This window comes from Rhincodon typus, chromosome 5, assembly GCF_021869965.1.
Source record: "Rhincodon typus isolate 14 chromosome 5, sRhiTyp1.1, whole genome shotgun sequence".
NCBI classification, from domain to species: domain Eukaryota; kingdom Metazoa; phylum Chordata; class Chondrichthyes; order Orectolobiformes; family Rhincodontidae; genus Rhincodon; species Rhincodon typus.
In genome coordinates this window covers 37,849,744-37,875,304 of record NC_063336.1, presented here as the reverse complement: position 1 = coordinate 37,875,304, position 25,561 = coordinate 37,849,744, and the positions used below count along the sequence as shown (strand labels likewise).

The following is a 25,561-nucleotide window of genomic DNA, read 5'->3' as shown; positions in this document are numbered from 1 at the left end:
AATTTAGTTTATCTTGTAAGAGTAAAATGTTCGACAAAAATGCGGTTTTACAAATGAGTGAATGGAACCGTGGTATAGTAAATATGGAGCGCTTGTGAGTGAGTAAGTAAAGAGAATCAGAATACAATATCTCACAGTCCCACTGGGAAAGCCAACCTGCTTGAAAAGTTCTGAGAAATTAAAGTTACAAGTTTAACCTGTCATCTGGAAATAGAATTTTTGCTCCTGATTAATTAAGTTTCTTTCCTTCGAAATGAAGCAGTAGGCCTGGAAGATACCAAACGTTGGTTTACTTTTAGTGTTCAAAGCCAATCCTCTTACATCAATTTAAAATCAGGCTTTTTGAGTCCTCCTCATTGTTTAGTTTCTCATTTAGTTTTGTATTGTCAAAAGCTCAAGCACTGATCCTTGCAGTATCCTACTAATAACAGTCTGCCATTCTGAAAATCGTCTATGTATTCCTGCTGTCTGCTTTCTAATTTTTAAACAATCCTCTACCCATGTTAATATATTACCCCCAATTCCATGAACTCATTTTTTTGAGCAATAATGTTTAATGTGGCACCCTGATGGTTTTTCTTTGAAGCTAAATGACAATATTCATTGGTACTTTGCACATGCCCTGTTTGTTATTTTTTGTGAACTCTAATAATGGATTCCAGCATCTTCATGACAGCTAGAATCACGTTTACTTGGCTGTATTTCCCTCCTTTCTCTGTCCCTCCTTGAAGTACAGTTTTACGTTTTCTAACTTCTAATCCACTGGAACGGTTCCAGACTTTGGGAATTGTAGAAGATCACAACCAGTGAATACATTAGGGATGGTAAGAACTCCAGATGCTGGAGTCAGAGAATAACACAGTGTGGAGCTGGAAGAACACAGCAGGCCAGGCAGCATCAGAGGAGCAGGAAAGCTGACGTTTCGGGCCGGGACCCTTCTTTAGAAAATAACAGAATATATCAACTATCTTTGCAGCCACCTCTTTTAGAACCACAGGACAAAGAGTAGGGCCAGGAGATTTTTTGGCTTTCAGTCTTATTAATTTCTGCAGTCTTTTATTTACTAATATTAATTTTTAATTTAACTTTGCACTGTGGTAGGAAAGCAATTTGTCTGATGAACTCACTGCCAGCAATTTCCAAGTATGGCAATAGAAGTTTTACGTAGGTGGTGGTGATTTTTTTCATTCATTCATGGGGTGTAGGCATCGCTGGCTGGGCCAGCATGGATTGCCAAAACCAAGATGTCCTCGAGAAGGTGGTGGTGACCTGCCTTCTCGAACCGCTATGGTCCATTTGGTTTATGTAGACCGACCATGCCACAAGAGAAGCAGTAATGATACTGTGGCAGGGCGAGAAATCAAGAGGCCCACATTAATGCTCTGGAATCATGGGTTTGAACCACACGGCAATAGATTGTGAAATTTGAGTTTCATAAGTCTGAAATTTGAATAAAAGAGAATAGTCTGCTGATAACTATGAATCCATTGTCAATTGTCATAAAACCTGTCTGGTTCACTAATGCCCTTTTGGGATGGATTATGGTAATTAGAGATGGGCAAAGATACAGGCCTTGCTGGTAACACCCACATCTTATAAAAGAATAAAACAGAAAAATGATAGACAAATTGATGCAGCCAGGTTATTTCCTTTCATCAGCTAGCTGTAAACAATCCCATGTCACCCAAAATGATTACCACTTCCAAAAACGAAAAATGCTGGAGATCACATCTGGCCAGGCAGCATCCATGGAGAGAAAGCAAGCTAACGTTTTGAGTCTAGATGACTATTCATCAGAGCTCCACCTACCACTTCCACCTCTTCCAGGACCCAATTGTTGTTTGTAAAGTCTACTTAAAAGCACCTCAATTACAGCTGACCTCCTCTTGGATGCACTTGCACTCTCCTTTCAACACAGTTTATTTCTGTATCAGATGCAGATATGACTCAAGATAACCTTATGTAGAGTATTGAGTCTGAGACAAAAAATGGGTGGAAACACTAAAACTGGAAATCATAACTCTTACATACAGTAGATAAGACTGGATCAATTTAGAATCCACTGCCATATATACTGAAAACATTTACTCAATCTTGGTGTTGAAGTATGGACAGAACTGCGAAGTCACTCTGCCGGATATTGTAGGTGGAATCTATAGGGTTGTGAGTGATGTAGACTATGGCGAGATTCATGCATCTGGCACATCTTGTCTCATCTTTCATGCTTTTGCTGAGAGGTGTGGTGAGTTTCTTGCTAGGCAACAGTAGTTGCCAATCAAGGGGAATTATTACGTGTTAAACATCTCATAATTGGCACAACTCACCTCAATAATATTCACCTTCCTATTTTACGTCAAATGCACCAAACAAGCTAGATATTGAGAAATCTCAACATAGAAATCAGAGTGCATACCTAGTCACTGTGGCACTCTGCTGGCATCATTAAGGTGCAATGTCGGGGTTCAGAGTTCAAGGAGATCAGTTGGAGGCAAAGTTTAATGTTATAGATCTCGATATTGGGTAATGGGTGGAAATGGGCTGTCCAGATGGTGCGAGGTAAAAGGGAACATGGACGCATGGGATTGGGGGTTAGCTGGTAGCCAAGTATGGCGAAGTGCTGATGGTGTCCAACATATGCTGCATTCTTTGCCAGCAATTGCTGTTCTCTAGATGTGAAATATGGCCGGAAAATGGCTGGGACAATGGGCAGGCTGGGCAGAGTCAGTGTCCCTTTACAGGTGAAAACATGGAATCCATATCTGCCAGGTGTTACAACATTGAAGGGGTCAAAAGGTGAAGCAAGGGTTGCAAACTCCAGCTTTATTTCATTTGTAGATATTTCTTCACATATATACAATGCATGCAGAGTGAGTGTGCTGATGCAGCACCTTCACCTGGTTGCTGCACACACCGCAATACAGGCCAGGGGGAGCAGTTGACAGAACGCTGAAGATACTGTTTGATTGCTTGGTCTGGTCTGGGGTTGCTCTCCAGTATAGTCCAGGCAAAGTGGGCTGCACCTGGGGTGCTGTACTCTGCACAAATGAAGCTGGTACAAGGCGATGTGCTGGACGCTGAGGAGTTGAGGGAAGGGAGCAGTCTTCCAAGAAGAAGGATAAGGACATTGGACTTGAAGGAGCTCTCCTTGTAGATGACAGAGCTCAACTGCATTGGGCCCCAAAGGCAGACAGGATGTGATTGACACCTGGTTCCAGACAATGTCAGCTGGATATGGGAGACTATCACACAGCGTCAATGTTAAGATACCAACATTTGGTTCACAATATCAGTGTGAACTGCAGCCTGTATTCATCGCCTTTGTGTTCCCTGTTGCTGGCTGTTAATAAAAGCTCATGTTTGGACTTATCCAAATGCTTGCTTATATGTTATGTTCCCTGAATGCACAATGAGAAGATGAAGGTTACCCACTGGGTATTGGGGACTCAGACAGAATCTTCAGATTGGATATATCTAAGGTCAGGTAAAGTGTGTGGCCTGATGGTTTAACAGTGATTCGAGTGAAAAAATAGGATTGCATGTGTGACAGTCTATCAAGCATATTGGCTACATGCTGTGTGTGGCATGGTTTTATGGCTGTGTGGCATTACGTTACTGGTGAGGGGTAATGCTGAAAACTGCCAATGCTTATCCAGGAGCACAGCAACCTCTCAAAGATGGTGTGAGTGTAAGGGATGTGGTCTTTTGGTAGATATCTGCTGAATGGCAGGTTGTTCTAGGAGCCACATGTGATAATATGGGGATAAAATCAGATGCGAGGGATAGGTTAGTTAGTTAGTGAGGTGTATTCGATAAGATTTGTCAACAAATCTCATTATGAGAATATCTTCAAAACTTTTGAAGCAACTCGTTTTTAGACAAAGAAACGTAAGGTTTAGCCCTGTGGCCCTTCATTTGCACAGAATGGCACCAAATTTACGACACAGTAACATACTGTTCAGCCCAAATGGGCTATTGTGATGTTTATACCTCACGTTAGTCTCTTTGCATCCTACTTCACCTAATCCCAGCAGCAATAATTTATGTTCCTTTCTCTTTATGTGAGTCTGGATTATGCAGAAATAGAAACTGACTCCTTTGGCACATTGAAAGGAGCCAGTGACAAAGAGGCTAGGAGCTACTGTGAAGTTAGCAACCATTGGCAAAGTGTGACTTTTGGTCCAACAGGCTGCAAGAGGTAACAGGGTCTACAACAGCCTTTCTAGAAAAGGCCGGCATCCTGATGCACTGCTCTTCAAGTAGGTCAGAAAAGCTGACTCTTGGCCTGTACTCCCTGGGTGGTGGGCATCACCTGTTAAAGTGCAAAAGGTGTGAATTGTTTTGTGAAATGATTCAAATGTGCAAACTCTTCCCACAGGGTTAAAATCACCCTTAAAGCTTTTTTCGTGCTTCTCTCGGGCACAATCTTTGTTTTTTTTTTGCATTCACTTCCATATGCCCTTTTATTCACTTTCACTTCCTCACACATTCATACCAACATATTATGCATGGACTTAAAAATAGTGTAACTAGATCCATGCCAACTTGGAAATGCATTTGCTACAGGATCAACTATTTATATAATGGTAGACCTGTCAGCATAAGTGACACCTAGGAGGAACTTCATTCAAACAATTTCTTTTGTAACTTTTACTATAGTTGTAAACCTTGTTACATTTGGATTGTTAATCCACTTGTAGATAATGCTTACTATTGAAAGATACAATTTTCTTAGACAATTTTACTGCCAAGTCTTTGGTGCAAGTGAGGAAGGGTGAGGGGGATTTTTTTTCTAACTTGAGACAGAGCTGCCATAGAAAATTACTCATTTGCAAATTTGCTTATTCTAACTTTAGTAGCAAACATGATTTTTTTCTCACTAAATACATGTGGATTGGCTGCTAAAGCATTCTGTACTCGTTTTTTTTTGTCAGAGCTTCTCTTCAGCTGACCGTAGGAGGTGCTATGGAACAATCTTGAGAAATCACAATCTCTATTAGTGAAAGAATTAGTAAGAAATTGAAAAAGAGTTGGCTGTCAAGCACCTTCTTTAAAACTCCACAACTCCAAGGCCTTAACAAAGACAGTCACCCAAGGCTGGAATCAAACCAGGTCCCTGGCACTGTGAGATATCAGGGCTAACGACTGAACCCCTGTACCATCACAGGACAGTTGGACAGTGTTCATGTTCTAAAGTTGTTGAACTGAATGTCGATTCCTGACAGCTGTACAGTGTCTAAGCAGAAAATGGGGTGCTGTTCCTAAGGCTTGTGTTGAGTTACTGGAGTACTGCAGCAGGCCTGAGTCAGAAATGTTAGCGTGAGAACAACCGAGGTACATTCGACTTGCCAGTAATAACTAGCTATTAAAATAGTGACGGTACTTCAAAACCAGTGCATTGGCTCTAAAATGGTTTAATAGGTCCTGAGGTAATGAAAAGTGCTATGCAAATGCCAGCTTTCTTTTTCTTTAAATTCATCCCAATGTTTGCTTAAATCAACAGTAAATACAAGTAAATTTGTTGTTTATGGGGTATCAAATCAGCTGAAAGAAGTGGGTATTCTGTGGAATTGTTTGTCTCACTGAAGTGTGCTTTGATACTGAAAAGATTGGGAACCAGTGGTTTAGATATCTCTTTCCCAATGACCTCACGAGATCTAAACCAGTTTTTCAATGATTAACTCTAGTGAGAAGGTCAATCACACTTTTGGCACTTGGGTCTGATATACTGGTAGTTATTTCTGATGACTGAATATTATGTATCTTATCTAATTTAGGTGTTATTCACAATGTGAATGTGATCAGGTATTTCCTGATGTTTATTTTTAATCTATCAGAAATAAAGATTAAAGGTGTACATTATTGGGCAAAAGAAAGCCTTCTAATTGGACTAGAAACAGATTTTCTGATCTACCCTTAAACATTTGTTCACAGTACTCAAGGTTTGGTTTCACCAATACTCTGTAATAAATAACTGAAGGATAATCTCATTTCTTTTGTATTCAATTTCCCTCACAATAAATCTGCATGGGTAGATAAAATTTAAAGCAGAAAAGTGTGAAGTTGGCAGAAAGAATTAAGAGACACTAAATAGGACAATACTAACTGAGGCGCAGTTTTGATTAATATACATCCTATGCGGCCTTTTAGATCATTGTGTCCATGCCGGTCGTCAAACATTCAGTGTTTTCTAATCCCATTTCCCAAGAGTAGGCCCCTAGCCTTGAATGCTATAGCATTTCAAATTTTCATCTAAATCATTTTCAAATGTTTAAAGGTTCCCACCTCTACTGATACTTAAGCGAAAAACATAGAAGATTGGAGCAGGAGGAGGCTATTTAGCCCTTTGAGCCTACTCCGTCATTCATAGATCATAGAATCCCTACAGTGTGGAAACAGGCCCTTCGGCCCAACAAGTCCACACTGACCTATAACCCACCTAAGCTCCACATCCTTGAACACTATGGGCAATTTAGCACAGCCAATCCACCTAGCCCGCACATCTTTGGACTGTGGGAGGAAACCGGAGTACCTGGAGGAAACCCACGCAGACACGGGGAGAATGTGCAAACTCCACACAGACAGTCGCCGAAGGGTGGAATCAAACCCAGTCCCTGGTGCTGTGAGGCAGCAGTGCTAACCACTGAGCCACCGTGCCGCCCAAATTCATCACGATCATGGCTGATCGTCCAAATCAATAGCCTAATCCTGCCTTCTCCCCATTACCTTTGATCCCATTTGCCCCAAGTGCTATATCTAGCTGTCTCTTGAATACATTCAATGTTTTGACATCAACTACTTCCTGTGGTGATGAATTCCACATGTTCACCACTCTTGGATGAAGAAATGTCTCCTCATCTTCATCCTAAATAGTCTACCTGAATCCTTAGGCTGTGATTCCTGGTTCTGGACACACCCACCATCAGGAACATCCTGCCTGCATCTACCCTGTCCAGTCCTGTTAGAATTTTATAAACCTCTTTGAGATCCCTCCCCATTTGTCTGAATTCCAGCGAAAACAATCCTATCCTAGTCAATCTTTCCTCATACATCAGACCCACCATGCCCGGAATCAGCCTGGTAAACCTTCGCTGCACTCCCTCGAGAGCAAGAGCATCCTTCCTCAGGAAAGGAGACCAAAACTGCACACAATATTCCTGGTGTGGCCTCACCAAGGCCCTGTATAACTGCAACAACACATTCCTGCTCCTGCACTCAAAACATCTTGCAGTGAAGGCCAACTCACCATTTGCCTTCTTTATTGTCTGCTGCACCTGCATGCTTACCTTCAGCAGTGATTGGTGCACAAGGACACCCAGGTCCTGCTGCACACTCCCCTCTCCCAAGTTACAGCCATTCAGGTAGTAATCTGCCTTCTTGTTTTTGCTTCTGCTTTGGACAGTGAGTTCCAACACTATTATCCCCTCCAGACTGATCTCAAAACTGTGTGATCTTGGTCTCGGCTCCACCGTCTGGATCCTCTGCTTTCTGACCCTTAGGCCGCAATCAGTGAGGATAGATAACTGCACCACCTCCACAATAACACTCTACACTGGAGCCCCCGAGGATGCGTCCTCAGTGCCCTACTGTACTCCCACAACTGTGTTGTCAAATTCCGAATGAACGCCATCCACAAATTTGCTGATGACAACATCGTAGTGGGACGGATATCTAATAACGAGTCAAAATACAGAAGGGATATAGAGGGCTTGGTGATGTGGTGCAATGAAAACAATGTCCCTCAATGTTGGCAAAACAAAAGAACTGCTCATTGACTTCAGAAAGAAAGAAGGAGAACACATCCCCATCTACATCAATGGAACTGAGGTTGAGAGGGTGAAGAGCATCATGTTCCTCGGAGTGACGATAAATGATGACCTGTCCTGGACTTCCGACGTAAATGCGACAGTCATGAAGGCACAACAACGCCTCTTCTTCCTCAGGGGTCTCAGGAAATTTGGCATGTCCATCAGGTCTCTCAGCAACTTCTACAGATGCACCATTGAAAGCATAATATCTGGGTGCATAACGGCCTAGTATGGCAACTGCACTGCCCAAGACCATAAGAAATTACAGAAGGTGGTGTGCACAGCCCAGACCATCACTGAAGCCAAACTTCCATCCATGGACTATATTTAAATGGCTCGTTGCCGCAGAAAGGCAGCCAACATCATCAAAGACCCATCGCACCCTGGTAATGACCTCCTACAACCACTTCCGTCAGGCAGAAGATATAGAAGCCTGAACACACGCATGAGCAGGTTCAGGAACAGCTACTTTCCGGCCGTCATCACACTGTTGAATGGACTCTAGCCTCAAATAATGGAACCTGCAATGTAACCTGTATGCCTTTAAATCTTTTTGATCTGTGCCTCCTTCGCTTACTGTGATCTGCCTGTACCACTCAGAAACAAAGCTTTTTACTTCATTTCGGTACAATTTAAATAAAATCAATCAATCAAATAATGACAGCCCTCTGGGTAAAAAAAATCCTCAAATTCCATCTAAACCCTGTGCTCCTTACCTTAAAACTGTGTCCACTAGTTATTGACCCCTCTATTAAAGGGAAACGTTTCTCCCTATCTATGTCCTATGTCCTTCAGAACTTTGTACATCTCAATGAGATTTCCCCCCCTCAGCCTTCTCTGCTCTAATGAAAATAACCACAGTCTTTATAGTATACTTTAGCTGAATTGTTCCAGCCCAGGCAATATCCTGGCAAATCTCTTCTGCAACCTCTCTAGTCCAATTGCATCATTGTAATAGTGTGGGTAACAGATTTGCACACAGTATTCCAGCTATGGCCTAATGTAACGTACAGTTCCATCATAACACCATTGGTCTTATATTCAATTCCTTGACTAATAAAAGCAAGTATCCTATTTGCTTTAGTAACCATGTTATCTACCTATCTTACTGGTTTCAAGGATATATGGACATGTACAACAGGGTACCTCTAATCCTCTGTACTTCTTAGGGTCCTACCATTCATAATGCACACTCTTGCCTTGTTAGTCCTCCCAAAGTGCATCACCTCACCGTTTTCAAGATTAAATTCCATTTGCCACTGTACAGTGCATCCAAGCAGTCCATCTGTATCGTCTTGTAGTCTAAGGCTATTGTTCCTGCTAGTTACACCATCAACTTTTGTGTCCCCTGTGAATTTAGTGATCAGACCTCCTACATTCATGTCTCCCGCATTAATACATACAACAATCAGCAAAGGACCCAGCACCAAACCATGTGGTATGCCAATGAATACAGGCTTCCAGTCACAAAAAACATTCTTTGACCATCACCTACAACTTCCTCTCACTAATCTAATTTTAGATCCAATTTGCCAAATTGCCCTGGATCCCAAATTACACTGGGTTCAATTTCCTACCCAGCTGGCCATCTGAGACCTTGTCAAAAAGCCTTATTGAAATCCATGTAAATTACATCAACTGCACTACCCTCATCTACCTCATCAAAAAGTTTCAAATTTGTTAGACATGCCTTTCCCCTTACAAAGCTGTGTGGACTATCCGTGATTAATCCTCACGTGTCTAGAAGGACCTGAGGGGCAACTTTTTCAAGCAGAGGAATGGGATGCCAGAGGAAGTGGTGGTGGCGGTTACAATTACAACATTTAAAAGGCGTCTGGATGGGTATATGAATAGGAAGAGTTAAGGTCAAAAATCACACGGCACCAGGTTATAGTCCAAAAGGTTTATTTGAAAACACTAGCAGCATCAGCTCTGCTCCTTCCTCAGGTATATGTGGAAGAGGATGTATACTGACACAGAATTTAAAAGCAGGAAGGTAACAACCCTGAAAATGGCTCGTTGACTGCCTCCTGTTGAATCTTTAGTCTGTTAGAAAGAAGACACAGGTTTCTATTGATTAAAATGCAAATCCCAGAATTTCTTTCAAGTCATTGCCTCGGGATAATTAAAGGTTTTATTAGTGTGTACAAAAGGTGACATCTCAGGTCAGACAATGCATTTTAGGTGTGAGGTCTTGCTTAGAATCTGTCTGTGTTCTAACCTGGAGTCAGGCTGGGTTTTTTTTGAACAAAATAGAATGTATCTGCAATTACACAAACATCTTGGATGAAATAATTCACCTAACGGATTTATATGTATATGTATATGCATGTGTAAGAGAGAGAGAGTGTGTGTGAGATATAGTGTGTGTGTGGGAGAGAGAGTGTGCGTGTGCTTGTTGGTGAGTGTGTGAGTGTGAGGGAGTGTGTGTGTGTGTGTGAGGGTGTGTGTGTGTGTCTGTGAGAGAGAGTGTGTGTGTGAGAGAGTGTCTGTTTGAGTGTGTGTATGTGAGTGTGTTTGTGTGAGACATTGTGTGTGAGTATACGGTGTGGTGGCGTCACCTGCAGCCTGACATGAACCCAAGATCACGATTTAGGCCATCCTCATGGGTACGGAACTTGGCTATACTCTACCACAAGCCTATGGATAACCTCACGATGCTGCACTTCTCTAGCTTCCACCCTACACATAATAAAATAGCCATCCCCTATGGACAAGTTCTACACATACACAGGATTTGCTCAGGTGAAGGGGAATGCAACGGATATCAGAAGGACACTATAAGAATGGGTTACAAAGCTCAACTCATCGATCACCAGTTCCAACATGCCACAGCGACAAACCGTAATGACCTCCTCAGAAGACAGACATGGGATACGACCGATAGGATACTCTTCGTCATCCAGTATACTTCCTGGGAGCGGAGAAACTATGCCATGTTCTTCACAGCCTTTAATACATTATCGATGACAATGAGCACCTCACCACGATCTTCGCTATGCCTCCACTTCTCATCTTCAAACAACTGCCAAACTTTAAACAGACCACTGTTCACAGCAAACTACCCAGCCTTTAGGACAATATTAACCACAACACCACACAGCCCTGCCATGGCAACCTCTGCAAGACATGTCAGATCTTCAACATGGACACTACCATCACACGTGGGAACACCAGCCATGACGTGCACCGCAGATACTCATATGACTCAACCAACGTTGTCTATCTCATACACTGCAGGCAAGGATGTCCCAAGGCATGGTATATTGGTGAGACCATGCACATGCTACAACAATGGATGAATGGACACCGCGCAACAATCGCCAGACAGGGATGTTCCCTCCCAGTTGGGGAACACTTCAGCGGTCAAGGACATTTAGCCTCTGATCTTCGGGTAAGCATCCTCCAAGACGGACTTCGAGATACACAACAACACAAAATCTCTGAGTACAGGCTGATAGCCAAGTTCCATACCCATAAGAACGACCTCAGCCACGATCTTGGGTTCATGTCGCACTACAGGTGACTCCGCCATACTATATAGTCTCACACTCACACGAACACAATCACACAGACTCTCTCTCTCTCACACACACACATACATATAAATCTATGGGATGAATTATTTCATCTAAGATGTTTGTGTAATTGCTGTTTTGTTCAAAAATAAACAGCCTGACTCCAGGTTAAAACACCGACAGATTCTAAACAAATGCAATGTCTGACCTGAGGTATCCCCTCTTGTGTACACTGACATTTAATTATCTTGGGGCAAAGACTTGAAAAAAATTCTTGGATTTGCATTTTAGTCAACAGAAAATTGTGTCTCATTTCTAACTAATTAAAGATTCAACAGGAGACAGTCAGCGAGCCATTTTTTGGGTTGTTACCTTTCTACTTATAAATTCTGTGTTGGTATGGCTCCTCTTCCACACTACACTGGAGGAAGGAGCAGAGCTTCAAAAGCTAGTGTTTTCAAATAAACCTGTTGGACTGTAATCTGACGTCGTGTGATTTTTGACCTTGTCCACCCCAGTCCAACACCTGCACATCCATATTACAGGAATGGTTTAGAGAGATATGGGCCAACTGCTGGCAAATGGGACTAAGTCTGTTTGGGATATCTGGTCATGCAGACAAGTTAGATTGAAGGGTCTGTTTCTGTGCTGGATGACTCTATATTCTTTAAGTGGCAAGGCTGGTTAAAAAAATTGGGATCTTCAGCTTTGTCGAGGCACCGAGTACAAATAACACAATGTAGTAGTGAGCCTTTATCAACTAGAATAATGACTTATAGAATTGTGGTAGCTGATTCGAACATAGAAGGGTGCTGGATAAATACTTGAAGGAATGAGACAAACAGGGCTTTACGAATGAAGATGCTGTAGGCATCTAAGGGCGAAGTGAACAAATACCCGGCACAGCTATCTAGGGCTGAATGGCAGCTCCCATTGTGTTGCATCATTCTGATGTTAATCAATGATTGATTTGTAAAGCTGCAAGAGGTATATTAGCCACATGCACTCATACATCCCAATAATGTCTCAGCTTAGTTCGGTGCGCTGAATGCCAAACTAACAGGCGCGGTCGAGGGCTCGTGGAGCGCAGTGGCAGCGGTACCTCTGGTCCAGGAGGCCCGGGTTCAGGTCCAATCTGCTCCCTGCCGATTTGGAATTGGAGGGGGATGTGGCGGGGGAAAGAGTGTCAGATTTTCATTCCATGATAGAAAAGAAACAAGAACGCATTGATTTGATTATAAACACCACTGCAACCTGCCTCGGAAGCGCAGCAAGTTCACGCCACGTTGCGCGCGCACACAGACAGACAAAGCCAGCCACAACGTTGCATTGCTGTCAGGGTGGGCCTGGTAGCTGTCACTCAATCCCAGATGCAGGGGCTCCTGCAGTCCGACATTCCATTCCAAAGCACGCGTGCGCGGGGGGCGACGGCGCAACGGGGCGGGAGATGTCAGTACGCGTGCGCGGCCTGGGGATATGGCGACGGTGGTGGCCTGAAAAAAAAATTGTCACGTCGACTAAAGCGCAAACACACGGCGCGGATGAGCCGTGAGCAGCATGGCCAGGCATAGAAATGTCCGCGGACTGAAGTATGACGAAGGTACTTGAGCACCAGCCGCACCGGGTGCTGATTTGTTCTCAGGTTGTGCCGCTGCCCGGAGCCGGTAGGGTGCGGTGGCCGTTCGGGCCTGTAATCCCGCACCTTTCTGCAGTAAGAGGGCAACCTCAGCTCTGGGCCTCTCACTCACTCACTCACTCCTGATTTAACTGAAGAACGAAACTTGGTCGTGGTACAGATCGCTGGAATCATATTTATTATTGGTGATTTTGTGCACAAGCAGTCAAGTAGTTGCTGTATACACATTCTCCAGATGAAGTTGGGATAAACGTATTTTTTTCCTAAGCTGATGTAGTGACACCCCAAGTACAGTTTAGTTTTTGAGGATATGGCTTAAATTTACTAATTTCTTAATTAATTATCAGGTAGCAGCCAGAATAAAAGATTTGACAGACTTTCAACACAGTACAGCCTTGTTTATGTTGCATATTTCAACAAAACAAAATTACAGTTAGCTTTGCAGATTCAGATTCAGCAAGGTGTTGTTAACAACAGTACTATAGAGTGGATAACACATTTTACAATTTTTCATTGTAATTTTTCTTCTAATTAGAAATACTAATTGTGCGAATATGCTGCGAAGTGTTTCAAAGATGCCATGTGTGTGTTTGGCACCTAGAAATTTTACAGCCTTTCAGTCACAACTTACTGTACTCAAGTTATGTAGACTACATTCACTTATGTGCATGATTTCAAATAAAGCTTAAATTAGACAAGGTTCAAACAGAGATAAGCCATTTTGAAATACAGTAATATGTGACAGAAAAGTCTTGTGTTACCACCAAGCTAATTTCATGTATGGTGCTGATGTACTGCATGAAATAACTAATGATAATCACAACTGTTGTATTACTGCTGCAAACACTTGACGAAGCAAAGATCAAAAGTACTCCTTAATTTAAAAAAAAATCTTTATGTGGTATGGGTATCACTGACTAGTCCCTAATCGCTATGGAAAAGATGGTAGTGAGCTGCCTTCTTGAACCGCTGTAGTTCTTTGTGAGTAGGAGCATCCATAGTGTTTTTAGAGATGGAGTTCCAGAATTTTGATTTGGTGGCAGTAACGAAAGGACAGTAGAGTTCTAAATCAGGATGAAGTGTGGCTTGGAGGGGAATGTGCAGATTGTAGGTTTCCTTTGTATCTCCTGCCTTGCTTTTCTCGGTGGTAAATGCTGCAGGTTTATAAAGTGCTGTGAATTGAGCCCTGGTGACTTATTTCAGTGCATTTTGTAGATGGTACACTGCTGACATTGCTTTTTTATAGAATCCCTACAGTGTGGAAGCAGGCCATTTGGCCCATCTAGTCCAAACCACCCCTCCGAAGAGCCACCCAACCAGACCCACCCCTCTACCCTATTCCTGTAACCCTGCATTTCTCATTGGCTAATCCATGTAGCTTGCGCATCCCTGGACACTGTGAGCAATTTAGCATGGGCAAGCCTCCTAACTTGCACCTCTTTGAACAATGGGAGGAAGCCAGAGGAAACCTACGCAGACACAGGGAGAATGTACAAGCTCCACACAGACAGTTGCCCGAAGTTGGGATCAAACCTGGGTCCCTCGTGCTGTGAGGCAGCAGTGCTAACCACTGAGCCACTGTGTCACCTGTGCTTTGATATTGGATGCAATGTGAATTAAATAGGCTGCTTTGTTATGGATGATGTTGAACTTCTTGATTGTTGTTAGAGCTGTACCAATTCAGGCAGGTGGGGGTATTCCCTCATGTTTGTAGATGACTTGTGCCTTGCGATGTAGACAAGCACTGGGGAGAGAGGAATGAAATTGCTCTGCATAATTTGAAGGCACTGTCTTGCTCTTGTAATCATGATAGCCACAGATGAGGTGCTGGAAGACTGGAGGTTGGCTAACATGGTGCCACTATTTAAGAAAGATGGTAAGGAAAACCTAGGGAACTACAGACCATGAGCCTGATATTTGTGGTGGGCAAGTTGTTGGAAGGAATCTTGAAGGACAGAATTTACATGTATTTTGAAAGGCAAGGACTGATTAAGGATAGTCAACACGGCTTTGTGCGTGTGAAATTGTGTTTGAATTTGATTGAGTTTTTTGAAGAAGTAACTAAGAGGATTGATGAGGGCAGATCAGTGGACATGATCGAGATGGACTTCATTTAGGCGATCGACAAGGTTCTAATGGTAGACTGGTTATCAAGGTTGGATCACGCGAAATACAGGTAGAATCAACCATTTGGACACAGAACTGGCCCAAAGGTAGAAGACAGAGGGTGGTGGTGGAGGGTTGGTTTTCAGACTGGAGGCCTATGACCAGTGGTGTGCCACAACGATCAGTGCTGGGTCCACTGCTTTCCATCATTTACATAAATGGTTTGGATGTGAACGTAGGAGGTATGGCTAGTGAGTATGCAGATGAAATTGGAGGTGTAATGGACAGTGAAGAGGGTTAACTCGGAGTACAATGGGATCTTGATCAGATGGGCCAATGGCCGATATGTGGCAAATGGAATTTAATTTAGATAAATGTGAGGTACTGCATTTTTGAAAGGCAAATCAGGGCAGGGCTTATACACTTAATGGTAAGGTCGTGGGGAGTGTTGCTAAACAAAGAGACCTTGGAGTGCAGATTCATAGTACCTTGAAAGTGGAGTTACAGGTAGATAGGATAGTGAAGAAGGCGTTTGGTGTGCTTTATTGATTAGTGCATTGAGTGTAGGATTTGGGAGGTCATGTTGCAGCTGTACAGGACATTGGTTAGGCCACTTCTGGAATACTGCATGCAGTTTTGGTCTCCTGTTATAGGAAGGTTGTTGTGAAATTTGAAAGGGTTCAGAAAAAGATTTATAAGGATGTTGCCTGGGTTGGAGGGTTTGAGCTATGGGGAGAGGCTGAATAGGCTGGGGCTGTTTTCTCTAGAGTGTCGAAGGCTGAGGGGTGACCTTAAAGAGGTTTATAAAATCATGAGGGGCATGGATAGGGTAAGTAGACAAGGTCTTTTCCCCAGGATGGGAGAAGCAAAAACTAAAGGGCATAGGTTTAAGGTGAGAGGGGAAAGATTTAAAAGGGAACTAAGGGGCACCTTTTTCATGCAGAGTGTGGTGTACGTACGGAATGAGCTGCCAGAGGAAGTGGTGGAGGCTCGTACAATTGCAGCATTAAAAAGGCATCTGGATGGATATATGAATAGGAAGCATTTAGAGGGATATGGGTAAAATGGCGGCAAATGGGACTAGGTTAATCTAGGATATCTGGTCGCCATGAACGATTTGGGCCGAAGGGACTATTTCTGTGCTGTACCTCTTTATGACTATATGGCTAGTCCAGTTCAGTTTTTGCTCTGAGTTAACCCCACAGTGTTGGTAGCGAGGAATTCACCGATGGCAATTACTTTGAATCTCAAGCGGTGATGTAAGGTTCTGTCGTTGGTGATAGTTGTTGCCTAGCACTTTTGTGTGCTGCAAATGTTACCTTCTAAAAACAAGTACTCCTTCAGTTATTCACAGCATGGAATGATCACTTCACAAACAAGCCAAGGTTGACAAGCTAAAATCTATAATTTTACTGCTGGATTGTTTTCATGGGTCAATTAGATATTTAAATTGTAAACATTTTGCCCTATTTCAAGGTGTCTCATGAAAGAGTTTGATTCTTAGTGATGAGTCATGGTTGTAGGTAGAACCAGGAAATTTTCAGTGGTGATGGCAGAAGAGCTTGAATATCATGGGACAGCAACTGCTTTTAGGTGGAGAATCCTTCAGGAGAAGGGCTTGTGTTTCCTCTTTTCTCTAAACACATATATAATACACAAGGAAACCAGCTCTCCAATGATATTATGACTGGTAGATAGCAAGAACTGACAGATGCTGGAGTCAGAGTCAATACAGTGTGGAGCTGGAGAAACGCAGCAAGTCAGGCAGCGTCAGAGGAGCAGGAGAGTCGACATTTCAGGCCTGAAGGTTCTAGGCATGAAATGTCAATTCTCCTGCTCCTCTGATGTGCCTAACCTGCTGTGTTCCTGCAGCTCCACACTGTGTTGATGTTATGACTAGTGTCATTTGCCTGCCTTTTCTCCATATCGTTGCATTAATTTCTATTAAAATAATCATCCAGTGCCACCTTATTTTCCTGACTTAAGGAGGATGTACAAACCATTCAGTACTTTGAGCCTGGTCCATTATTCAGTAAAATCAGTTGCAGGATTTTGACCAAGTGACAGTGAACATCTACTGTATACACTTCCACCTTTAGCATGGTGTGAGAGTTTGAGGAGTACTTCTTGTTGGTAGTGATCATGTGCCATTTGCCCTTTTATTTCTAGTTGATAGAGGCCAGCGGTTTGGAAGAACCTTCGAGTTGCTGCGGTGTTTGTTGTAGATCATAGGCACTGCAGCCATGATCTACTGATGATGGTGTGTTGGTTAGGTGGTCTGGTTTGTGCAGGGTAGTGTTGAGCCTTTTGTGTTGTCATAGTCACACTTACTCATGCAAACAGGTAGTATTTCATTGCAAGCCTGACTTGTCTACACATGATGGAAAAGCTTTGAAGACTGTAACCTGCTACAGAATTCCCAGTCTCTGGCCTGCTCTTGTAGCTATAGTATTTGTTTGGCTCGTTACTGGTGATCCTGGATGGTGCTGGTGGGGGATTTAGCAATGGTAATGCCTTTTATTGTCAAGGTGAAATGGTTAGGTTATGTCTTTTTGGAGATGGTTATTGCCTGGCACTTGTGTAGCATGAATGTTACTTGCCATTTATCAGCTCAATCCTGAACATTGTCCAGATCTGTCTGTATACAGGCTGGTGCTGTTTTTTTATCTGAGAAGTCAGAAATGGAACTGAGCGCTGTGTAATCATCAAGTCTTCTGATCCTAAGGAGGGACGATCATGCAGTTGAATATGATTAGGTCTATAACTTGATGTATCATTAGTACATCTTTTAACAGCCTGTCTTCACTGTAGAAGACTTAGAAAACTTCCCAAGATATTTGAAAATTCAGAGATGAAAGTGAGGGAAAACATATTGGGAAAACTATTTAACTTGAAGCCTGATGAGTCCCACCCCCATTCTAGCATCTTAAAAAGCGTGGCTACAAAGATGTTGGAGGCGTTGTTCATAATCCTCCAAAATTCTGGAAGGGGTCCCAGAAGAGTGCAAAGTAGCAAATTTAATATCTTTACTTACTTAATAAAGGAGGGAGAAAAAGAAACAGGAAACAATAGGCTAGTTAGCTTGACAGCTTTCACAGGGCGATTGCTGAGATATTATTTAGGAAGTTATAGTGGAAGACTTGAAAAATTGTAATGGAATCAATGTCAACTTGATTTTGTGAAAGGGAGATTATGTTTAATTTATTTGATTTGAGGAATTAAAAAGCATCATAGATAAATGGGAATCTTTAGATTTGGTGTGCTTGGATTTCCAAAAGGCATTTTAAAAAAAGGTGCTGTATCAAAGTTTGCTGCATGAAATGACACCTTTTGGGATGGGAGTAAAAGCCTGGATAAAGGATTGTTTAGCTAGCAGGAAACAGAGGAATAATTGTGTCATTTACAGATTGGCAAGCAGTAAATAGTAGATGTATAGTAGCTAAATTTGCAGATGACGTCAAGATACCTTAGAAATTAAGTTGTAAAGAAGAAGGAGAGACCTTCAAAAGGATTTACGTTGTGAGTGAACAAAGTTTGGCAGATGGAGTATAATGTGGGGAAAATTGAACTTGTCCATTTGGAGAGGAAGATTAAAAAAAATTATTTGCTTGGAGAGTGGTTCCAGGGCTTAATAATACGGAGATCTGGGTGTTCTGTTGCACGAATCTTGAAATGTTCAACTTCATTAGGAAGGCAGAACAAATATAGTCCTTTTTTACGAATAAAATGGAATCCATGAGTAGAAACATTTTGCGACAGGTGTATAGGATCTTGATGATGCTAGAAATGGAGCAGTATGTACAGTTTTGGTTGTCTTATTTAAAAAGCATACAACTGCATTAGAAACAGTTCAGAGAATGTTCACTTGGCTCAATCCTGGGATGAAGCACTTGTCTTAAGAAGAAAAGTTTACCTTTACCCATTGCAGTTTAGAAAAATGAGATGATAATATTGAAGCAAATAAAAGCCACAGGAGACTTCCATCTGGTATCCGATTTGTAGGAGAGCCTTAGAGCTAGAAGTCAATGGTTTAAAAGTAAGACACCTCCCTTTGAAAACAGATGAGAATTTATTTTGTCTCGAGAGTCGTTAATCTGGCATTTTCTTCCTCAGAAAGCAGAGGAAGCTGGGTGATTAAATTTGTTCAAGGCTGAGGTTAATTCTTAAATAATAAGGAGGTGAAGATTAAGGTAGGGGCAGACATGAAAGTGGAAATGAGACCACAATCAAATCAGCCAAAATCTGAATGGCAGAGCAAGCTTAATGCCAAATGGCCTACTCTTCTGCACATCAAGATCGGAGCTTTAAATTGAAATCTAAGTAGAGAGTCCTTTTATGAGAATACAGCATCAAATATCTGTGTCAGTAGGCCACTGTACTTCTTGAACCAACACAACATGGCTGTTGGGAGAAGCAGAGGTTTTTCCTTTTGGATGAAAGAATTTGACTAATAATCAGTAAAAATCATTTCTCACCTAGTTCCAGAAGTTAGTTGGATGGATTTTATATTTGAGCAACCATTTTCTTATTTTCTCCAAAGAGCTGTTTTACATATTTGATCTTTTATCATCATCTTATTTGTTGATGACCTGCACTCTTATGGGAGAATTGGCTTTCTGAGCACCAGGCAATTGTGTTGAATTTAAGTGAAGTGGTGCATTTCATTGGTGTACATATTGATTCATAGGGGTCTTGTAGCACAGGGATGGTGTTCCACCTAAAGAAATGGTGGCCACAAAAGTATATCATAACACATCTGAACAGGTTGATAATGAGGTTATTAATATTTTTATTTTTTACTGCTGCTTTATGCTGCTTTCTGTACTGTTTCCAAACTTCTTTGATATTTTGCTTATTGTATTACCGTAAGAGGGTGGTTTATTCTGCATTTTGTGGAGACAAAACATAAATGTCTCTTTCTGCTAATGGCAGCTGGGCTTGGATTCTTCATTTCATTACATTTGTGAATAGGTTGAACACTAAGCGCTCTGTAACATATTTGTTTGCAAAATTAGTTTTTTTTAATGTTGCTGGGTTTTATAGACATTAATTGGAAGAGGCGCTCTACCCGAAAGAAGTTGTAGATTAAACTTGGGTACAGTAATGCATGGTTTAGTTGTGGTGTAATTGCCTTACTGTAAGAATAGATTTTGAACTATTTAAAACAAAACCTATGGGATCTCTTCCACTGGAAGTGATTGTTAGATTTGATCTGAAGATGCCAAGAATTTTTTAATAGTGGGCTTCGAAGAATCATTGATACAGCTGTTTGGAATTTCAGTCATTTAAGTCTGTCATGTTTGCTGCTTCTCTGGTACTAGAAGAAGTTACAGAATATTCTTGGGGAAAGCCAGAAGTCATAGTTTAAGTTGGGATCAACAATATAGGGACAAAGAGAATTAATGTCCTGTTGGAGAGAAATTTAGAAGGAGGCTGTCGAAGATAGCAATATCTCAATTATTCTTAGTGGAAGTAGAAATTGGATATTGCAGGATAATACATGGCTAAAGGGATGATGTTAGCAAGACTTTCAAATGATGGAGCAAGGATTGGAGAATGAAATAAGTCATTGGGGGAGTAACATGGGAATAATGATTATAGTATCATAAGGTTTAGATTCAAATGGAGAAGGACAAAGTGCAATCTAGAATAAAAGTGTTAAATGGAGATGGGGTCATTTTGGTGATTTGAGGAAGAATCTGGCCAGCATAAACTGCAGTAAGTAGCAGGCAGGCAGAAGTAAAGAGAGAAAGGTGGCCTTTCAATAGATTCAGATGTATTCCATAATTGAGGAGCAGGATTAAACGAAGACCTCCATCATGTTCCATCGTTTCTTTGAAAAGTGATCAGAGGTTATTGACTTGCTCGTCGAGCTGGCTTGTATGAACAATAACAAGCTGGCTCGGCGTGCAAGTCAGCAACCTCATCCATAACCTGAGCTACAGATTTTTGCCAATACATTAAAAAGTGATCAGATTCCATAATACCCACCTTTGCTCCATGTCTGTTAATGACCTTGACTAACACTCTATCAGTCTCGGTTTTAAAATCAATAATTGATGTAGCATCACTTGCCATTTGCAATAAAGAATTTCAAACTTCTGCTACTCTCTTTCCATTAGGAAGTGTTTACCTGAAAGATTTGGCTCAAATTGACTAACCTACTGATGTTGCAAATGTGAAGTTTATAAAATAATGCTTTGGGACTGTCTCTTTCACTTTAAAGTAGAATGGATGTGTGGAGGAGTTCATGTGACTTGCTGGATTCCGAATGACAGCAAACCTGCGTGGTTTGGTAGCTATGGTGATGAGGGGTATGATAAGAGACTTGCTGAGAAAGCCCAAGATTTTCAGATGTGTGGATAATGGGAAGAACATCTGTGCTGACTGGATAGACAGTTACTCTCCAGGTTTCTCAGCAAGATGCCAGGATTTATAAATGATTTATTTGAAACTACATATTTTATTCCAAGATAGAATGAAATTGGAGGTCTTGACTTGGTTAATTCGCAATTTATACTTTGATACAAGGCCCACATGATTCATGTCTCCGAGATTAAAGATGGAAGACTTTATAGAAAGCCAGTATAGTATTGAGATTCTGGCATTTCTATCAGGTCCCTGAATATCTCGATATGAAGTTAGTCTGCTGGAAATTTGACAGACAGAGGAAAAAAAAAGGAAAGTAGCAGCTCTCAGTTCTGCTAACTGTTGTCTACTAGACAGAAGGTGGGAACTTGCACTTGTATTGAGAGATAGGGTTTGTCAGGATCCAGAGGATTTGCCTAGTTCGGACTATAACATATGAAGTGGAAGCCCCTTCTGGGATTATAAGTCACATGGCTGGGAAAGCGAAACCTGGAGTGTAGAATGGCTTTAGACTGGATGAATGAAGTGCTTACTGAAAGGACAGTGTAAAGTACTGTATAACCATAGCTGAAGATCTTCAGTCATACTAAATGTCGTTTCTTTGTTGTAGCTTCAGTGGTGTAAGTTACATACAAAGAAGTGGTCAATTTTTTTTTAACAGTAAAAAGACTTAAAACCTGAAATCTTGTCATTTGATCATTTCAGTCTGTCACAGGAAATTCAGTTATTTTTTTAGAAGTTATTTGTCTCAATATTTATTGTAACACAAGTCCTAGACTTCTAGGGCGTCGGGGGAGGTGAGATGGCCAAAGAGTGGTGACTTTTGTTCCAGTGGCGGTGGCGTGGCAAAGAGGACTCGTGCCTGTCCACTAGGTCCATGGTGGAGCACTTAAAAAGGACTGTAAAGTTGAACACCTTTATTTCTTTACTTTTCTGCTTTTATATTACATGTTTTGGATTGTTTTTCTGTGTTTTAAGATGGTGCTGGAGAGTGGCGACACTATACAACACTTTTCACTGTATTTTCTAAGAAAATACACATGACAATAAATAAATAAAATAAATCAAATCAAATCTCCAAATGGCAGAATTAGTTAATCCCAATTCTTCCAATGTGCTTTTTTTTTCTCTTTAACACCTTGCCAGCTTTATTCAAATTGTCCCCAAATCTTCCTAATTGTAGAGAAAATAGCCCTGGTTTATTTAATCTTTCCTTGCAGTTTTACCCTTGAAATTCATGTACTTTCTTTCTAAACTTGTACTGCGCTCCTTCTAAAGCCAACATATCGTGCTTAAGTTATGGTGATAGAGCTGCTCATGGTACTCAAGCTGTGATCTAAGCAAACTTTGTATAGCTGAAACTTGATTTTGTGTTTAATTCAATTCAGTCATGCCGCAGTTAATGTTCATTTCAAAATGGTGACTATCTGGACTGATAGTTCTCATTTTATACTCTGTGTAAGTTGACCCCTGTTTTTGGTGGGATTTTGAATGAGTCAAAGGTTGACTTATACAATGTGATCTATTGTACGTTCTGTATGATATCTGCATACTGACATTTCCTCTACTGTAAATACCGATAGGGAACATTGGGAGGCGAAACCAAACCCACAGCTCTGAGGTTGATGGATTGAAGAGTAGGATAAAGCAGAAAAGTCATGTATAACAGATGTCACCTTGGTAATACATGGACGAATTGGACTGAATATAAAAAGCACAGAGAAGTGAGAGAGGAAATGAGAGGCAAATACACAGTACCAAAGTAGATTGACAGCTACATAGAAAGAAAAACCAAAGATGATCTGTACGATCATGAACAATAAAAGGACTCTCCAAGAAGTAGCGTGGCCAATTAGGAGCCATAATGGAGATCTGATGGTGAATGAAGAGGCATGCTGATGTACGAAATGACTACTTTATGTCAATGTTTACCAAGCAATAAGACTTAGCTAAAGCTATGGAAATGGCAGAGATTGTCAGGACAATGTTTAAGTTTACAAATAGATAAAGGAAAATGTCTTGAGTACTTAAATTGAGTTAGTCACCTGGTACAGATGGGATGTATCTCGGGTTGCTGAGGAACTGGCCAGTATTTTCCACTTATCTGTAGATACTGAATGGTGCCAAAGTAATTGTTACATTCTTGTTCACAATTTGAAAAGGCCAAGCCTAGCATTCAATCCATTGAGTCTGCTCCACTATGCATTGAGATCATGGCTAATCCAAAAATCCTGAACTTCATTTTCCTATTTATCCCTGTAATCCTTGATTCTCTTACTGATTAAAAACCTGTGTCTCAGTCTTGAATATACTTGAATGACCCAGCCTTGACGGGCCTTGGTGTTAAAGAATTTCGCAGATTCAGTATCTACCCTCTGAGAGAAAAAAATTATAGTCATACAGCATGGAAACAGACCATTCGATCCACTAGTCTGTGCCGACCACATTCCCAAATTAAACCATTCCCACTTACCTGGGTTTGGCCTAAATCCCTCCAAACCTTCCCTACTTATGTACTTATCCAAATGTCTTTTAATTGTTGTAACTGTACCTGCATCCACCACTTTCTCTGGCAGTTCATTCCACACACTTACCACTCTTTGTCAAAAAAGGGTTGCCTGTCATGTCCTTTTTAAAACTTTCTCCTTTCACCTTAAAAATTGAGCCCTAATTTTGAACTCACCTACCTTAAGGAAGAGACCCTTCCTATTCAACTTGACTATGCCCCTCATGATTTTATGAACCAGAATAAGGTCATCCCTCGACTTCCTATGCTCCAGTGGAAAACCGTCCTAGCCTATACAGCTTATTTTTATAACTCAGACCCTCCATTTTTGGCAATATCCTGGTAAATATTTTCTGAACCCCCTCCGATTTAATAATATCCTTCCTATAGTGGGGTGACCAGAATTGCACACAGTACTCCAGAAGAGGCCGCACCAGCGTCCTGAACAAGATGCCCCAGCTCCTACACTCAAAGGTCTGAACAATGAAGGAAACTCCTCAACTCTGTTCTAATGGGCTACTCCTTCCTCTGAGATTATGACCTCTTTTCCAAGACTCAAGGTCTCAAGCTTCCCCACAAGGAGAAACCGCCTCTCTCACATCTACCCTGTCAAGTCCTCTGAAAATTTTGTATATTTCATTCTTTTATAAGTGCCAGTGAGTACAGGGCCAATGTCCTTAACTGCTGCTCCTAAGACATTCTCCTCATACCTAGGATCAACTTAGTAAATCTTCTGTGGACTGTCTCTAATGCCAGTATATCTTTCCTTGGATAAGGGGACCAAAACAGTCTGACTAATGCCTTGACAACAAGGTGCAGAGCTGGATGAGCACAGCAGGCCAAGCAGCATCATAGGAGCAGAAATGCTGACGTTTCGGGCCTAGACCCTTCATCAGAAATGGGGGAGGGGGAGGGGGTTCTGAAATAAATAGGGAGGGAGGGGGAGGGAAAGGGGGTTCTGAAATAAATAGGGAGAGAGGGGGAGGCGGATAGAAGATGGATAGAGGAGAAGATAGGTGGAGAGGAAACAGGTCGAAGAGGCGGGGATGGAGCCAGTAAAGGTGAGTGTAGGTGGGGAGTTAGGGAGGGGATAGGTCAGTCCAGGGAGGGGATAGGTCAGTCCAGGGAGGACGGACAGGTCAAGGGGGCGGGATGAGGTTAGTAGGTAGGAGATGGGGGTGTGGCTTGAGGTGGGAGGAGGGGATAGGTGGGAGGAAGAACAGGTTAGGGAGGCGGGGACGAGCTGGGCTGGTTTTGGGATGCGGTGGGGGGAGGGGAGATTTTGAAGCTTGTGAAATCCACATTGATACCATTGGGCTGCAGTGTTCCCAAGTGGAATATGAGTTGCTGTTCCTGCAACCTTCGGGTGGCATCATTGTGGCACTGCAGGAGGCCCAGGATGGACATGTCGTCTGAGGAATGGGAGGGGGAGTTGAAATGGTTCGCGACTGGGAGGTGCAGTTGTTTATCGTGAACCGAGCGTAGGTGTTCTGTAAAGCGGTCCCCGAGCCTCCGCTTGGTTTCCCCGATGTAGAGGAGGCCACAATGGGTACAGCGGATGCAGTATACCACATTGGCAGATGTGCAGGTGAACATCTGCTTGATGTGGAAAGTCTTCTTG

The 25,561-nt window shown here is 42.0% G+C and overlaps 1 protein-coding gene across 1 annotated transcript in view; it reads left to right on the top strand.

The window, feature by feature from the left end:
* Positions 1–12,765: 12,765 nt before the first annotated feature.
* The window catches only part of hbs1l (HBS1-like translational GTPase), a 47,207-nt gene continuing 34,411 nt past the window's right edge, over positions 12,766–25,561 (top strand). The window contains exon 1 of the mRNA XM_048597450.1: positions 12,766–12,923. Within this exon, the coding sequence (XP_048453407.1) occupies positions 12,881–12,923 (43 nt within the window). The 5' untranslated portion in view covers positions 12,766–12,880. The remainder of the gene's footprint in view (positions 12,924–25,561) is intronic.